The 18,845-nt window shown below is 42.2% G+C and overlaps 1 protein-coding gene across 1 annotated transcript in view; it reads left to right on the top strand.

Moving 5' to 3' along the window:
• The window catches only part of vwde (von Willebrand factor D and EGF domains), a 223,544-nt gene that overhangs the window by 115,649 nt on the left and 89,050 nt on the right, over positions 1-18,845 (top strand). The window contains 4 exon segments of the mRNA XM_069929982.1: positions 9,347-9,597; positions 14,236-14,455; positions 16,839-16,982; positions 17,113-17,280. Coding sequence (XP_069786083.1) covers positions 9,347-9,597; positions 14,236-14,455; positions 16,839-16,982; positions 17,113-17,280 — 783 coding nt within the window.

Raw genomic sequence — 18,845 nt, 5'->3', positions numbered from 1 at the left:
TGTCGCCGAGAATATTCTCCCAGAATCACAGTGCGGCTTTCGCGCAATCAGAGGAACTACTGACACGTTCTTTGCCCTCAGACAGCTCCAAGAAAAGTGCAGAGAACAAAACAAAGGACTCTACATCACCCTTGTTGACCTCACCAAAGCCTTCGACACCGTGAGCAGGAAAGGGCTTTGGCAAATACTAGAGTGCATCGGATGTCCCCCAAAGTTCCTCAACATGATTATCCAACTGCACGAAAACCAACAAGGTCGGGTCAGATACAGCAATGAACTCTCTGAACCCTTCTCCATTAACAATGGCGTGAAGCAAGGCTGTGTTCTCGCACCAACCCTCTTTTCAATCTTCTTCAGCATGATGCTGAACCAAGCCATGAAAGACCTCAACAGTGAAGACGCTGTTTACATCCGGTACCGCACAGATGGCAGTCTCTTCAATCTGAGGCGCCTGCAAGCTCACACCAAGACACAAGAGAAACTTGTCCTGCATATACATTTACTTGTATGTACATGTGTTGTGTCTGGTGTGTATTTGCAAGTTTTGCACCAAGGACTGGAGAACACTGTTTCATTGGGATGTACTTGGGCAATCAGGTGATAAATAAACTGGAACTTGGAGTACCCAGTGTAGAGCGCGTCAAAAGATCCAAAGACTTGTTGATCCAAACCAAGGCTTTTATTAACTAAAAGACTGGAGCATATCACAAGTAGATCGACCAGTCCAGAATGACCTGGTCTGGCTAGGAACAATCCTTTAAGTCCTGCCAGTAGGTGTGGCTACATTCTCAGCCAGTCAGAGTCATCCTACACTACAATCTGAACATATACACATTTGTGATAGAATCTGTACTATCACATTCACCCCTTCTTTGAGAAGTGACCCCTGGGTGGATGGAGGTTAGGGGCTGTACCGGTCAGGGGGCCTGACCATCCGCCATGACCATCGTGGTGCCATGATTGGGGTCGCCGGAGTTGTGTCACTGGCAGGCCTGTGGGGGGGGGCACTGCTTCGCTCAATTCCCCAACGGCGTTGTCGACAGTCTGGCCTGAGCTGGTGGGGTGGTGCTGGTCCCTCTGTTCAAGCACATGACCTGGGGGAGAAGGAATAGGGGGAGGTTGGGTTAAAGGCACTGTTACGCCTGATCCTGCTTGGGCTAGGTCCCTTACCGAGACTGTGTCCTCCCCCCCCCGTCCAGGTACTCAACGTAGGAATAATGCGGGTTTGGATGGAGTAGAGCCACCCGGTCAACCAAGGGGTCGTTCTTTGAGTACCGGACATGGCGTCGTAAGAGGACCGGACCAGGAACTGTGAGCCACGCCGGTATGGTTGTTCCCGATTTGGATTTCCTCGGGAAAGAGAAACATCCTTTTGTGGGGCGTGGCATTGGTCGCGGTGCATAGGAGGGAGCGGATGGAGTGTAGGGCACTAGTGAGCACGTCCTGACAGTGAGAGGTGGGGAGACCTTTGGACCAGAGGGCAAGTGTAACTGCTTTCCAGACAATGGCATTCACTCTTTCGACTTGCCCATTAATGCGTGGGTTATAGCTGGTGGTCCTGCTTGAAGCAATACCATGCTCCAGAAGGAACTGCCGCAACTGCGCGCTCATAAACGAGGACCCCCTGTCACCGTGGATGTAACTGGGGTACCTGAAGATGGCGAAGATGCTATGCAGGGCCTCTACAACTGAGGAGGCAGTCATGTCCGAGCTGGGCACAGCGAACGGGAAGCGGGAGTACTCGTCGATGGCCGAAAGGATGTAAGTGTTACGGTTGGTCGACGGTAGGGGCCCCTTGAAGTCTACGTTGAGGCGCTCAAAGGGGCGGGTGGCTTGATAACGTGGGTGTTCTCCAGACGGAAGAAGTGGGACTTGCACTCAGCGCACACCGGGCAGGCTTGGGTCATGGAGCGAATCTCCTCGACCGTGTAGGGCAGGTTGCGAGCTTTGATAAAGTGCATGAACCTAATAATCCTTGGATGACAGAGCACCTTATGGAGTCTCTGAAACCTGTCCAGTTGTATGTTGGTGCAAGTCCCCCTGGAGAACGCATCTGATGGGTCGTTGAGTTTAACAGGCCAATACAGTATGTCATAATTAAAGGTGGAGAGCTCGATTCTTGATCTTGCCTTGCTGGGTATTGCTAAACATGAAGGAAATCGGGCGTTGGTCGGTCAGCAGTGTAAAGCACCTGCCAGTGAGGTAGTGTCTCCAATGACGTACTGCTTCGACTATGTCCTGGGCCTCCTTATCGACAGAGGAGTGTCGGCTCTCAGGACCCTGGAGGGTTCTGGAGAAGAAGGCTAGCAGCCGGCCAGCCTGGTTCAAAGTGGCTGCCAGTGCAAAGTTGGACGCATCGCTCTTGACTTTGAAACGGAATGGACTCGTCGATGGCGTGCACTGTTGCAGCAGCGATGTGTGATTTGATGCGGTCGAAGGCAGGTCTGGCTTCAGTTGACAGGGGGAAGGAGGTGGCCTTGATGAGTGGCTGTGCCTTGTCGGCATAGTGTGGAACCCATTGGGCATAGTAAGAGAAAAAGCCCAGGCAGCATCTGAGTGCCTTCTGGGTGTGGGGGCGGGGGGGGCAAGTCCATGAGGGGACGCATGCGGTCAGGGTCCGGCATGACCACCCCGTTCTCCACCACACAATCTAGAATTGCGAGCCAAGTGGTCCGGAAGATGCACTTGTCAACATTGTAGGTCAAGTTCAGTCGAATTGCAGTCTGAAAAAGTTTCTCAAGGTTGGCATCATGATCCTCCGTGTCACGGCCACAGATGGTGACATTGCCCAGATACAGGAAAGTAGCAGTCAGCCCATTCTGGTCCACCATCTGGTCCATTTCCCGCTGGAAGACCCCTGAAAAATTGATACAGCTGCCCATTCGCTTCAAAGGCTGTGAAAGGTCGGTCTTCTCGGCAGATCGGAAGCTAATAATAGGCCGAAAGTAAGTCAGTGGTGGAAAATACCTGGTAATGGGCGATCAGATTCACCACATCCGTGATCCGTGGAAGAGGTACGCATCCAGAAGCGTGAAGCGGTTGATTGTCTGGCTGTAGTCAACCACCATCCGCGGCTTCTCCCCGTTTTTAACAACCACCATCTGGGCCCTCCAGGGACTCGAGCTAGGTTTGATAATCCCCTCGTCCAGCAGTCTGCGCACCTCGCTTGTGATAAATTTCCTATGTTCATAACTATATTGCTGGTTTTTGGTGGCCACAGGCTTCCAGCCAGTGAGGTTTGCAAAAAACGCTGGCAGAGCAACTCAGAGAGACTACAGGTGAGGCCGTGGGGCGATTTGCTTGGGCTGCCACTGGTAGGAGGCTTCCGGGGTGGAGTGGTTACAGACAGAGAGTGGAGCATGAGGCCCCCCAAAGTGCAGGGAAACTGTTTGAAACTGGCACTGAAAGTCCATTCCCAGCAGTATAGGGGCGTACAGTTGCGGAAGAACTAATAGTTTGAAGTCTGTGAACATGATGCCCTGGACTTTCAGGGACACCATGCATTACCCCTTTACCCCAGTCGAGTGCGATCTGGTCACCAATGAAATTCTCTGTGCAGTGGGGAGAATAGCCAGTCCACAATTGTGGGCCAGGCCTGGGCGGATAAAACTGTCAGTTGACCCCGAGTCAAATAAGCAATTGATATAGTGTCAATGCACTTTAATCAGTTCCATTGCTTTTGTGAGGGGATGGGGGAAAGTCCTGGTCAAGGGTTATTGATGCAGAGACTTGTAATGAGGACAGTGGAGTCCTGCGTGATGACGTCATGCAAACAGTTGGGCCTGAAGAGATAGCGCAGAGGAGTTGGTGTTGCTGCCTGCAGCCTGCTGGGGATGTCGGCCAGCCAATGGTAAATGTTGGGGTCGCTGCTTGCTGTCGGCGGCGGGTCCCTGGTCAGTAGTGTCGGGACCCCGGTCGGTAGCGTCGGGTCCCCGGTCGGCAGCGTCGGTGGGTACAGCATCGGTGTGTTTAGCGTTGGTGGGTACCGGGTCGGTAGCGTCGGTCGCAGTTGCAGGTACCTGGACAGCTGCTTCAGTGGTGGCGGGTCCCCGGTCGGCAGCAGCAGCGGGTCCCCGGTCGGCAGCAGCAGCGGGTCGCTGGTCGGCAGCGGCGGCGTCCGTTGAGGTCGGGGCTGGGGCCTGGTCGGACATTGCTTCGTGAGGTAGGGTGAATGTCATTGCAGCAAGGGTGGGTTGTACCTTCTGCGCTCGGCGTCTGCCCCGTGACGTCAGGTGCTGCCATGTGGTGGAGCCCTTGCTCTCATTGGACAAGAGCTCTGAGGAAGAAGTGTTTGAAATGGAGGGTGGCGACTGGGCTTCACACGAGGCACTGTATTTGATGGCGGCCATTTTGGAGTGACAGACTACTGCAAAGTGGCCGTTTTTAAGGCACTTCTGGCACCTGGGTTTTCTTGCTGGGCATTAGGACCTGCTGTGCTTGTTCCTCCTGCAGAAATAACACTTTGGGGTTGCATCGGGCAGCGTAGCGGCAGTAGTAGGGTAGAGGGAGGGCATCCTACTCACATCAGAGTGTGGGGTCCATGAGAGTACATGTCTCTGCCTTACGGATCACGTCCTCTAGGTTTTTTCCCCCGTGCTCTAGCAGGCGCTGCCTCACCTCATTCTATCGAACCCCGGCCACTTGGGCATTCCAAATTAGATCGTCTGTGGTCTCCGCAGCAGTTCTGTCTGTGCAGGCACAGTCCCTGCCTTTTGCCCTTAGTGCCTGAATATAAGCTTTACAGGACTCACCGGGCTGTTGCCTCCTTGTAGCAAGTTTGTACCGAGCATAGACCCTGTTCACCAGTCACTCGTAGACCCCTTTCAGCACCTTCATGGCTACGGAGTAAGCAGTCATGTCCTGGACACTCTGGTAGACTGGACACCATAGTCATCAATATTAGTAGTCGATGGCTATCCTGTATCATGGCAGGGTCAGAAAGCTGTGAGTATGTTTCGAAGCATCTCAACCAGTGCTTAAAGTCATTCGAGACTGTAGCTGACTGTGGGTCAATGTCGAGGCGTTTCAGCCATAGCATACGCTCCATCCCTTCAAAACGTTTTAGTTAATAAAATTGTAGAGTGCGTCGAAAGAACCAAAGACTTGTTTTTTTTTTAAATTTTCTTTTTTTTTAAATTTTTTTCTTTTTCACACCATAAATCACATTAGCCATGATATACACTTTTTCTTTTTCACACATATACAGTGACTTTTTCTCGCCCCCCCCTCCCTCCTCCCATGCCACCCCCCCACCCCCCCACCTCTCATCCATTTTAGGTATACAATCTAGGTTGCATTAAGCCAGTCAGACAATGTTGTCATTCAACAAATATACACCAGAAATTCTACGGAGTCCATTCTTTTCTTTTCTTCTCCTTCCATCAACTAAGGCAATGTTTGTTCCCGGTAGGTTTTCGCTATTGTATTTAATGTAAGGCTCCCATACTTGTTCAAATATTTCAATATTATTTCTTAAACTCTATGTTATTTTTTCTAATGGAATACATTTATTCATTTCTATATACCATTGTTGTATTTTCAAATTATCTTCCAATTTCCAGGTTGTCATAATACATTTTTTTGCTACGGCTATCTTAACAAATCTTTTTTGTGCATCTTCCAAGTCAATTCCAAATTCTTTATTTTTTATGTTACTTAGGAGAAAGATCTCTGAATTCTTTGGTATATTGTTTTCTGTTATTTTATTTAATATCTGATTGAGATCATCCCAAAATTTTTCTACTCTCTCACATGTCCAGATTGCATGAATTGTTGTTCCCCTTTCTTTTTTACATCAAAAACATCTATCAGATACTGTTGGGTCCCATTTATTTAACTTTTGCGGTGTAATGTATAGTCTGTGTAACCAATTATATTGTATCATACGCAGCCTCGTATTTATTGTATTTCTCATCGTTCCAGAACATAATTTTTCCCATGTTTCCTTTTTTATCTTTATATTTAAATCTTGTTCCCATTTTTGTTTAGTTTTACCATTTTTTTCCTCATTCTCCTTTTCTTGCAGTTTAATATACATATTTGTTATAAATCTTTTGATTAACATTGTATCTGTAATCACATATTCAAGGTTACTTCCCTCTGGTAAACTCAAATTGCTTCCTAATTTATCTTTCAAGTAGGATTTCAGTTGGTAATATGCCAGCGCTGTATCTCCAGTTATATTGTACTTATCTCTCATTTGTTCAAAGGATAAGAATCTACTTCCTGAAAAACAATTTTCTATTCTTTTAATCCCTTTTTTTTCCCATTTTCTAAAGGAAAGGTTGTCTATTGTAAAAGGGAGTAGCTTATTTTGCGTCAATATTAGTTTTGGTAATTGATAATTTGTTTTATTTCTTTCTACATGAATCTTCTTCCATATATTGAGGAGATGGTGTAATACTGGAGAAGTTCTATGTTGTACCAATTTTTCGTCCCATTTATATAATATGTGTTCAGGTATCTTTTCCCCTATTTTATCTAATTCTAATCTCGTCCAGTCTGGTTTTTCCCTTGTTTGATAAAAATCTGATAGGTACCTTAATTGTGCGGCTCTATAATAATTTTTGAAGTTTGGCAATTGTAAGCCTCCTTGTTTAAACCATTCTGTTAATTTATCTAGTGCTATCCTCGGTTTCCCCCCTCTCCATATAAATTTCCTTATTATTTTCTTTAACTCTTTGAAGAATTTTTCTGTCAGTTGTATTGGCAATGCCTGAAATAAGCATAGTATCCTTGGAAAAATGTTCATTTTAATACAGTTTATCCTTCCTATCAGTGTTAGTGGTAGCTCTTTCCAATGCTCTAAATCGTCCTGTAATTTTTTCATTAGTGGATTGTAATTGAGTGCATTGCTTCACTTTTATTTACGTTTATCTTGTATCCCGACACTTCTCCATATTCCTTCAATTTCTTATATAGTTCTTTTATTGATAGTTCTGGTTCTGTTAAGTACACTATCACATCATCCGCAAATAGACTGATTTTATATTCCCTGTCTTTTATTTTTATTCCTTTTATATTATTATCTATTCTTATCGATTCTGCTAGTGGTTCTATAGCTAGCGCAAATAATAATGGTGATAGTGGGCATCCCTGCCGCGTTGACCTGCTTAAGTTAAATTGCTTTGATACATGTCCATTTACTGTCACTTTCGCTAACGGTCCCTTATATAATGCTTTAATCCAATTAATATACTTCTCCGGTAAACTGAATTTTTGCAATACTTTGAACAAATAATTCCATTCTACTCTGTCGAAGGCCTTCTCTGCGTCTAAAGCAACTGCTACTGCAGGTGCTTTATTTCCTTCTACTGCATGAATTAAGTTAATAAATTTACAAATATTGTCTGTTATGCATCTTTTTTTGATAAATCCAGTTTGGTCTAAATTTACCATTTTCGGTACCTGTTCTGCTAATCTGTTTGCTAATAGTTTAGCTATTATCTTATAATCTGTGTTTAGCAAAGATATTGGTCTATATGACGCTGGTGAGAGTGGATCTTTCCTTTGTTTTAGTATCACTGTAATTATTGCTGTTTTACATGAATCTGGTAAGTTTTGTGTCTCATCAATCTGGTTGATTACATCCAGGAGGGGCAGTATTAATAGGTCTTTAAATGTTTTGTAGAATTCTATTGGGAGTCCATCCTCTCCTGGTGTCTTATTATTTGGTAATTTTTTTATTATCTCTTGTATTTCTACTGTTCCAAATGGTTCTGTTAATTTATTTTGTTCCTCTATTTGTAGTTTTGGTAGTTCAATTTTAGTCAAAAATTCATCTATTTTCCCTTCTTTCCCTTTGTTTTCAGTTCGGTATAATTGTTCATAGAATTCTCTGAAGTTTTCCTTAATTTCTTTTGGATTATATGTAATTTGTTTGTCTTTTTTCCTTGTTGCCAATACCATTTTCTTAGTTTGCTCTGTCTTAAGCTGCCATGCTAAGATTTTGTGTGTTTTTTCACCTAGTTCATAATATTTCTGTTTTGTCTTCATTATATTCTTCTCCACCTTATATGTTTGTAATGTTTCATATTTTATTTTTTTATCCGCCAATTCTCTTCTTTTGGTTGTATCTTCCTTTATTGCTAATTTTTTTTCTATGTTTACTATTTCCCTTTCCAACTGCTCTGTTTCCTGATTATAGTCCTTCTTCATCTTGGTTGCATAACTTATTATTTGCCCTCTAATGAATGCTTTCATTGCGTCCCATAGTATAAACTTATCTTCCACTGATTCCGTATTTACTTCAAAATACATTTTTAATTGTTTTTCAATAAATTCTCTAAAATCCTGTCTTTTAAGTAGCATGGGGTTTAATCTCCACCTATACATTCTTGGAGGGATGTCCTCTAGCTTTACTGTCAGTATTAAGGGTGAATGGTCCGATAGCATTCTCGCTTTATATTCTGTTTTTCTTACTCTATCCTGCATACTAGCTGATAACAAAAATAGGTCTATTCTTGAGTATGTTTTATGTCTAGTCGAGTAGTATGAGTATTCCTTTTCTTTTGGGTTTTGTTTCCTCCATATGTCCACAAGTTTCATTTCTTGCATTGATTTAATTATAAATTTGGTTACTTTGTTTAAAGAACCAAAGACTTGTTGATCCAAACCAAGGCTTTTATTAACTAAAAGACTGGAGCATATCACAAGTAGGTCAACCAGTCCAGAATGACCTGGTCTGGCTAGGAGCAATCCTTTAAGACCTGCCAGTAGGTGTGGCTACACTCTCAGCCAGTCAGAGTCATCCTACACTACAATCTGTACATGTACACATTGGTGATAGAATCTGTACTATGACACCCAGAAACATCAATTTGAGTGCCTCCTTCTAAAATGCATGTATCATTCATGCAATTTATCTTTCATTGGCCAAACCCCAATAGATAATTTTAAAAAATCAGCATTTCCGTAAAGTAAGTAAAAGTGAGCCAGACTGTGTAGTTTCTCAAAACAAGCTTCCATGACCTGCTGTGAATGGTGTGGCATAAAATCTCAATCCAACTGTTAATTTACAAATAACGCAGACTATTCAGGATATTGATCCAGGCTCTTCTACCTTTACTAAACTTAAAACCTCTAACAAAAAATGTTACGTAATATACTGCCACACATAACACATCTCACTGGGATCTAAATTTCTGCACTGTTTCATACTCGAGACCACCCCATAATGTACCTGTCAGTTTAGTGCATGCTGCTTGCTGGAGCATAGCATGAATGGACTGACTTCCAATATGCAGAATCAGACTGTTGTCTTAATTGTTGGTAGAGGTGTCCTCCAGCCATTAGAGAGTGTTTTATTCTTTGTGTCTGTGATAAATTGTTGATTTTTTTTTCACAGATAACCAACCTCCAAAGTTTCAAGCTTCACAAGATAAACTGCACACTTTTGTTGGTGAAAACTTTGTGTATCACTTCTTGGCTTCTGACCCAGAAGGTTCTACTGTTGTTTTCCACATGGATTCTGGCCCCCTTGATTCAAACCTTTCTCCTGCAGGACTACTTTTATGGACAGCTTCTTTACAGGAATTGCAGGTCTTCACTTTTTCTCTAATGGATGGATGCAATGCTAAAACGAAAGTGTCAGTGGAGGTAAGAAGGACCAATTGGGTGGTGAGTTTTATGCTGAAATACACCTTGAGTCAGAAGAATTGTCAGATGTTCGAATAGAGAAAACTTGAATTTGTCATGGAACAAGCAAATATTCCTACTCATGAAAAGTATAAATGTAAAAAAAAGCAAACAGTTCCTGACATGATTTTTTTTAAAAAGTGCTGGCAAGGGTATGGTGATCTCAGGGGCTCTTCCTTGCACTTTGTGACTCTTCTTCGAGGAGAGAACAAACATCAAGCAGCTGTGGCCAGTGATTCAGGATGGAAATGTTGGTGTTAAACCAGTCCACACATGTTGGTTCCTGACTTATGAAACTCAATTCATTGAAATGGAAATTTCCTGATTGAGAGCATAAATTGGGAAAGGTGATGCATTTTTCTTTACTTAATCTATTTATTTTAAATTATTTTAGGTGCCTTAATGTATTTTTTTCCTTTTCAATGTTTTTATTAACATTGAAATTTCACATCAAAAAAAATACAGAGTACATATGTTAAAATTCAAAAAATACATTACACTTAAATCATGTCATTTTCATCCAAAGTACCCCACATTTAAATCAAACTGATTGTAATGTATTGATATATTATTATATATAAATAAAGGAAAATCTAAACCCACTACCAAGAAAGAAGCTGTTCAGCCAAAAAAAGAAAGACAGAATTCTTATCAGAATGTTAAATTACCACATTTAGTGAACAGTTCTACATTCATAAGAAATCAAAGATTATAAAAGTAATTCAAAAAGGGTCCCCACAGTGTTTGAAATTTTACATTCAAATTGGAAATTGAGCATCCTTAATTCTTAAATTCTCTACATTTAAAAATGATGTCATCACGAAGCCATTGAGAATGATTAGGTGGGGTAACATCCCTCCATCTGTGCAACACCGCCCGCCCAGCCATCAGAGAAATAAAAGCTAATACATGTACACAAATGTCATTAATGTCATCTCCAACAATACTAAATAAAGCAGTTAAGGTATTTGGTTTCAAATTAACTTTAAAAAGTGTAGAGAAAGTTTGAAATACTTTGATCGAATATTTTGTATTTTTGAAATGATTTTAAGTAATGATATATTTGCAATTATTTTAAGCTTCTGGATATTGTTACAAACTGTCCAGTCCATTTCATTCCTTTTGACTGTATGTGAGATGACAAGCAGTTTATGGTTTGCTTACATATTTAAAGTAGGGTTTCTAAGTTTTAATATCATGTCCTGAAGAAACATTTATCCATCAAATAATTCATATTCCTCACATTGGTGTTTATCCATCAAGTAATATGATTCCTTAGCCACTGGAAGATTGATGGATTGCAAATGTTACGGCTTTATTTAAGAAGGACTGCAAGGTCAAGCCAAGGATATTGAGGCAGATGAGCCTTGCATTAGTAGTGGGATATTACTGGTTAGTATTTTGAGATGAAGTATTTGGAAAGGCAAGACCTCGCTGTCAGAGCATTGTGTGTGAGAAATCATATCTCACAAATTCCATTGCATTTTTTGAAGAGGTTACCAAGATCATTGATGAGGATAGTGTATTTGATGTTTTTTACATCGTCTTTTGACAAAATCCCGCTTGGTAGGCTGCTCCAGAAGATTAGAACACATGGAATCCAGGGTGAGTTGGCCAATTGGGCACAGAGTTGGCTAGGTAGAAAGAGAAAGAGGGTGGTAGTTGAGGGTTGTTTCTCAGATTGGACACCTTTTACCAGTGGTGTGCTGCAGGGATCTATGCTGAGTCCCTTTTTGTATGTCATTAATATATATGTCAAATAAAACACACACATAACATTTAGATGATTGTACATGAGGCGCAGTTAGTAAGTCCACAGATGGCCAAAACTGGTGGTGTGGTAGACAGTAAGAAAGTTGCTTGAGTGACGGTACAACAGGATTTGAATCAACTGGGAAAGAGGGCAAAGGAATAGCAGATGGAATCTAACCTGGACAAGTGTGAAATTATGCAATGTGGGTGTGATAGTACAGATTCTACTACCAATGTGTGTATGTACATATGTACAGATGGTAGTGTAGAATGACTGTGATTGGCTGAGAGTGTAGCCACACCTACTGGCAGGTCTTAAAGGATTGCTCCTAGCCAGCCAGGTCATTCTGGACTGGTCGACCTACTTGTGATATGCTCCAGATTTTAGTTGATAAAAGCCTTGGTTTGGATCAAAAAGTCTTTGGTTCTTTCGACGTGCACTACAGTGGGAAGTTTAAGCAGGGCAGGATATGTGCAGTCAGTGGCTAGCCCCTGGAGAATGTTGTTGTACAGAGACCTTGGGGTACCGGTATATAGTTCCCTGAAAATAGGATCCCAAGTAACTGAAGTGGAAGACACATGACACATTTGCTGCATTGCATTGAGTTTGTCGTTGAGGAGTCTGATGGTGGAGGGGTCGCAGCTGTTTCTGAACCTGATAGTGCAAGTCTTGTGGCACCTATACTTCTTTCCTGATGGCAGCAGCGGGAACAGGACATGTGCTGGGTGGTGTAGAACCTTGTGCTCTCTGACAGCAGTATTCCCTGTAGACATTCTCGATAGTGGGGAGGGTTTGCCTATAATATCCAGAACTGTGCCCGTTGTGCACTCAAGGGTATTGGTGTCCCCATACCAGACCGTGATGCAGCTGGTCAGCATATTTCCACCACACACCTGTTTAAATTTTCCAGGGTTTCTGTTGTCATACCAAACTGCCCACAAACTCCTGAGGAAGTTGAGGCACTGATGTGCTTCCTTCACAATGCCATTGGTGTTTTGGATCCAGGAAAGATCCTCCAAGATAATGACTCCCAAGAACTTATATTTGCCCACCCTCTCCACCTCTGATCCTCCGATGATCACTGGATTGTATATCTCTGACTTTCCCTTCCTGAAATCAATAATCAGTTCCTTAGTTTTGGTGCCATTGGGTTCAAGGTTGTTGTTGGTGGACCATTCAGCCAAGTTTTCAATCTCCCTTCTGCATGCTGACTCGTCCCCATCCTTTATACAACCCACTAGTGTGGTATAATCGGAAAATTTGTAGATGGTGTTATTGCCATACCGAGCCACAGGGGTAAGTGCAAGTTGAGTAGAGCAGGCAGCTAAGAATGCAGCCCTGTGGTGCTCGGGTCTGATGAAGATTTTGGAGGAGGTGTTCTTATCAATCTTCACTGATTGTGGTCTGTCGGTGAGGAAATCCATGATCCAATTACACAGTGGGGTGTTGAGTCCCAGGGCTTGAAGTTTGCTGATCAGTTTTGAGGGGATGATGATGTTAGATACCCAACTGTAGTCAATAAAGAGCATTGTAGTCCAGGCATTTTTACGATCAAGGTGTTCCAGGGTTTTGTGTAGAGCTAGTGTGATGGAATCCACTGCAGATCTGTAGTTACAATAGGTGAACTGGAATTTATCCACGACACTGCCTTTCAAAACACTTCATCACTGTTGATGTAAGTACTGCTGGTCGATAGTCATTAAGGCAGGTTACTACACATTTCTTGGGCCCTGGTAGGATTGATGCCTGTTTGAAACAGGTGGGTACCACTCCCTGCTGGAGTGAGATGTTGATGATATCTGTGAATACATTGGATAAGTGGGTCGACACAGATTTTTAATACTCAGCCAGGTACTCCATCCAGGCCGGATGCTTTCCTCGGATTCACTCTCCTGAAGGAAGCACGCACGTTATCCTCAGATACGGACAGGATGAGATCATCAGGGGATGTGTGGGGTGCAGAGGGGTGGGTGGTTCTTTGCTGTTACTGTTGTCAAAGAAGGCATTGAATTTCTCTGGGAGCAAAGCTTTTCCTTCTACTACTTCACCAGTTTGGAGCAGGTTATGGCATTTAGGCCCTGCCACAACTGTCGGGTGTCCCTTGTTGTTTCGATTTTCATTCGGAATCTCCACTTCGCCTGGGTGATAGCTCCGTAGGTCATACCTGCTCCTGCTGTACTGATCTGGATCTCCAGACTTAAATGTCTGCGAACTGGCTCTCAGCAGGTTCTGGATTTCATTCTTCATCCAGGGTTTCTGGATGGAGAAACCCATAAGTGATTTAGTGAGGACACCCTCATCCACAGCTGTTTTGATAAAGTCTGTTACTGCCTCAGTGTACTTGTTCAGATGCTCAGCTAAGACCTTGAACACCACCAATTTACTGACTTGAGGAAGTCCTGTAGCCATTCATCAAAACGTTATTCAAATAATAACAAATTTGAGAAAAATCCAAGTTGATGTTCATTGGGATTTGCTAGACAGTGGAATTAAGTTGCATCCAGTCACTAGGATTAGTATAATGAAAGATAAATGATGGTTTCCAACACCTTATGCAGTCTTTCCTATCTTTTCTTATTTCCCCATTCACAATGGAGTTGGAAATAGTTTTTATATTGGAAACTTGTGATTTCATTCACAGGAGAAAATAAATTATAAGCCTGACAAATTGTGATTATACACATGATGGAACAAATTTATATTGAAATCTTTTGTATATAAAGAAAAGACAGCATTTCCCAGTGGATTCCAGTTATATACTCTAAACATTTTACTTGAGAACTTTGTGATGTGTGGAATTCTACATATAGTTTATCATTTTTGATATAATCCTCTTTTCTGACCAGGTCACTGTAAAGCCGTGCAACTGCATGAATGGTGGTTCCTGTGTTACAAATGTAAACTTTCCCCCAGGAAGTGGAGAATATCTCTGTACATGCTCCTTGGGTTTTGAAGGAAGTTTCTGTGAAGTGAATATTGATGACTGCAAATCCAGTCCATGTAGGTTTGGAAATTGTGTAGATGGAGTCAATAGTTATTCATGTAAATGTCAAGAAGGCTTTCAAGGTAAGTGATTTATATTTCAGAGCTTATTTTTTTCATCTTCCAGTTATCCACAAACCTTTTCAACTTGTTTTTGAGGGAGAGTTGTTCAGTGTACAGAGAATAAGAAAGCTTGCTTGCTCCAATGCTTATTTTATTCAATTAATATCACCTGAACACTGATAGACTGATTAATAATTTTTATGACTGAAAGAAAGAAAAGGAACAATGAAAGAGCGGAATAGCAAACACAATTGGGCAAGTCCTGATGCAGGAAGAAAGACCAAGTTATCTTTCCCCTCCCCCCAATCTTTTTCTTTCATTTGAATATTCTGACATGCTCAGAATGTCCCAGTAGGCCAGTATACATCAACCAGGCTTTATGGCATGACATTTCACAGATAAGGGAGCTCAACCTTTTGCAAATGTTCCCTTGTTCTGCTCTTTGCCATTCTCTACCTTCTCTGTCACTTAGAGGAACTTCCTCTCTCAATTATGATCTTCAACCTGAAATGTTAACTGTTTATCTTTCCACAAACACTGCCTGATGTGAGTTTTCCTGCATTTTCAGTATTTATTTCATTAATAGAAAACCTGATTTGCATTTTCAGCAACTGTAATAATATTGGTGAATCAATCTGATCAAACTATAATGCCTTGCAGTAACAGCAAAAGGGTACTGTTAATAACAACATCATACTTTCATTCCACTAATTTTAATGAGCACACTGCCAAATATAATTTTGATTCATTTTGATTATTTTGATTGGAAACAAAGCATTAGAGCCATAAACATGATAATCCAACAACTCTGCTCAAAATGAGCTTTGGACCACAATGATATCTTTCTTTGGCTTGGCTTCGCGGACGAAGATTTATGGAGGGGGTAAAAGTCCACGTCAGCTGCAGGCTCGTTTGTGGCTGACAAGTCCGATGCGGGACAGGCAGACACGGTTGCAGCGGCTGCAGGGGAAAATTGGTTGGTTGGGGTTGGGTGTTGGGTTTTTTCTCCTTTGCCTTTTGTCAGTGAGGTGGGCTTTTTTTTGATTATTTTGATTGGAAACAAAGCATTAGAGCCATAAACATGATCTTCCAACAACTCTGCTCAAAATGAGCTTTGGACCACAATGATATAACCATATAATAATTACAGTACAAAAACAGGCCATCTTGGCCCCTCTAGTCCGTACCAATCTAAGTGATCCCCTCTAGTCCCACCTACCTGCCCTTTGCCCATACCCTTCAATCCCCTCTCATCCATATATCTATCCAACTTTTCCTTAAAGGACAAGATTGACTTTGCTGCATCCATCTCTTCCGGAAGGTCATTCCACTCAGCCATCACTCTCTTAGTGAAGAAGTTCTCCCTCATGTTACTTCTAAACTTTTGCCCCCTAACTCAAAACTCGGGACCTCTTGTTTGAATCTCACCTACCCTCAAGGGAAAGAGCCTATTCACATCTACTCTATCCCTCTCATAATTTTAAGTACTCTTTCAAATCCCCCCCCTCGACCTTCTACACTCCAATGAATAAAGACCTAATCTACTCAATTTTTCTTTGTAATCTAGATCCTGAAATCCAGGCAACATTTTAGTAAATCTTCTCTGCACCCTCTCTACGTTATTGATATCCTTCCTATAATTTGGTGACCAGAACTGTACACAGTGTTCTAAATTTGGCCTCACTAATGTCTTGAACATCACTTCCCAACTCCTATATTCTATGCTTTGATTTATAAAGGCCAGCATACCAAAAGCTTTCTTCACCACTCTATCTACATGAGATTCCACCTTCAAAGAACGATGAACTGTTATTCCCAGATCTTTCTGTTCTGCATTCATCAATGCTCTCGCATTTACCTCCTATGTCCTGTTTTGATTGTTTTTTTCCAAAATAAAGCACTTCACACTTCTCTGTATTAAATCCCATCTGCCATCTTTCAGCCCACTCTCTGCAATCTCTGAAAACCTTCTTCATTATCCACTACTCCACCTATCTTTGTATCATTCACATATTTACTAATCCAGTTTACCACTCCATCATCCAAATCATTAATGTAAATGACAAATAACAAGGGACCCAATACCGATCCCTGAGGCACACCACTTGTTACCGGCTTCCATCCTGACAGACAGTTATCCACCATGACTCTCTGGCATCTACCTTCTAGCCACTGTTGAACCTATTTGACTATCCAAATATTAATACCTAGTGCCTTACCAACCTTCCATGTGTAATCTTATCGAATGCCTTACTAAAAACCATATAGACTACATCTACTGCTCTACCCTTATCTTGTGTTAAATTTCAATCCCGTTAGCTTTATTTTGAGGATAATGATTTCATATCATTGTAAAAATTAAGTTTGTGATTTTTGCTTCATTGTTACATTCCTCTGCTTTTAGGTCCCAACTGTCAAGATGATGTCGATGAGTGTGAATCCAGTTTGTGCTTTCAAACTGTGTCTTGCTATAATACATTTGGATCCTATAGGTGTGGTTCATGCCCTCCAGGAGTGATTGGAGATGGAAATGTGTGCACATTGAAATGTACGTAGTTCTTTGATTGAGTGCATATCAACATTAAATCTTCATAAACACTTCTCAGTGGATTAATTGCTGCTCTTATCCTTTGTTCTAGCTCAAAGTCAAATTCCTGATGATTCTACAACTACTGTAGTTGCTATGATTTTCAATGAAGACTCCAATTTTAAGGATGAAGAAGCTGAAGAGGAATGGCAAGTGGAGGATGTTGACAAGTATATCACTGACATAAATGAGATCACAGGCAGAGTAATAGTGACAAATGAAGGTCAGCAAAGTTCCACCATCACCAGCGCTGGCCCTGGCAAGTAAAAATCCAGTTAATATTATTAATAATTAAGATATTTGCTAATCACAAAATTGACAATAAGCAAGAAATTCATGAGTTGAAAAATTGCTTTAGTCATTACTGTTCTATCATTTACGACTTTCAATTTCTGAAAGGAAAATTGGCTGAACTGCATAATATCAGTACAGGATTTATGAAGACATGGTTAGTAATCACCAGGACAAGTGCATCTGTTAAATGGCGAGTCTGGTAATATTGTGGCCCCCCAGTAACTGAAGCCCTGCACCATGCTGTGATTGGGAGAAGCACATGTGGAGGCTGTAATTTAGAAGTTGAAGTAAAACTTCTCTTGTCCCTCCCCCCTCCCCCTCCTCCCTCCCCCCTCCTCCCTCCCCCTCCTCCCCCCCCTCCCCCTCCCCCTCCTCCCTCCCCCCTCCTCCCTCCCCCCCTCCTCCCTCGTCTCTCCCCCTCTCTTCCCCACCTCTCTCTTCACCTCTCTCTCTCCTTCCCCCCCCCCCCCCTCCCCACCAAACACACAGTTTTAAGGTCCTACCTAATATGAAGCCTGTGTATCAAGCACTAGGCTGCACCCATTATAACAGAACATGGTGGAAAGATTTAGCAGGTCAGGCAGCATCTGTGTATATGTCCTGGATGGATCATCAGAATTCAGAAAGAAAGGAAAAGGTTAGTATAGGTAGTAGACAACGTGGGGGGAGTTGATTGGTGTAAGAAGAGGAATTTCTTTCATAGGTTGACGTAATCTGGCATTTAAGATCAGATTATATTTCTAATGATTGGAAATTGTCAGACAGTCAATGTTTCAGGTCTGGACCCTTATTAAAATTGATTTGTATCAAAGGGGAAAATTAGAGAAGGAGCCCAGAGGGGAAAGGATGAAAGGTGTGGGATGTGGAGAGGCATGTAAGGGGAGAAACAATTGGGAAGAGGGTGGGTGAAGAAAAGTTAGAGAGGAGGAAGATTTTCTTTTCCCCCCAAGGGATTCCCCCTAATTGTTCTATATAAAGCCTTCCTTTACATCTGCTCTATTGCTTGATCTTCTGCCCTAACACCACTCTCCCCCAACCCCAGCAGAATAAAGACAGAATCCCTTTCTTCCTCACTTTCCACCCCACCAGCCTCCGCATCTGACACTCCTTTCAACATCAGTATGTTCCCATGACCAGCTGCATCTTTGCTCACCTCTATCTGCTGGTCTTAGGGAAAAGTATTGCAGAATCAGGTTGTATTACTGTTCAAATCATAGCTTTCTTTTACCCTCTGCTCAAATCTCACTTACCCTCCATTAATATGTTGCTTCTTGCCCTTCAAGATTGTTGGTCTGTGCCAATAGATTTTCTGTGAATTATCAGTAGGATTAGTAAACTGGTATTGTCAGCATTAAATAGCTAAATAGCTCAGGCCCCTCCAATCTCTATTCAGCACCTGGAGTGCCCAGCCCTCTGGCTACCTTCACAATTATCACTCCATACAACGATAGATTATCATATAATTTTCTGCACCTTCAATCTATACATGGCATTTCTCCTTCCATGTTTATTATGGTTAGTAGTCATTAG

The sequence above is a fragment of the Narcine bancroftii genome, chromosome 1 (assembly GCF_036971445.1).
Source record: "Narcine bancroftii isolate sNarBan1 chromosome 1, sNarBan1.hap1, whole genome shotgun sequence".
Classification (NCBI taxonomy): domain Eukaryota; kingdom Metazoa; phylum Chordata; class Chondrichthyes; order Torpediniformes; family Narcinidae; genus Narcine; species Narcine bancroftii.
The sequence above is the reverse complement of the archived record's forward strand: the minus strand, read 5'-3'. Positions and strand labels throughout refer to the sequence as shown.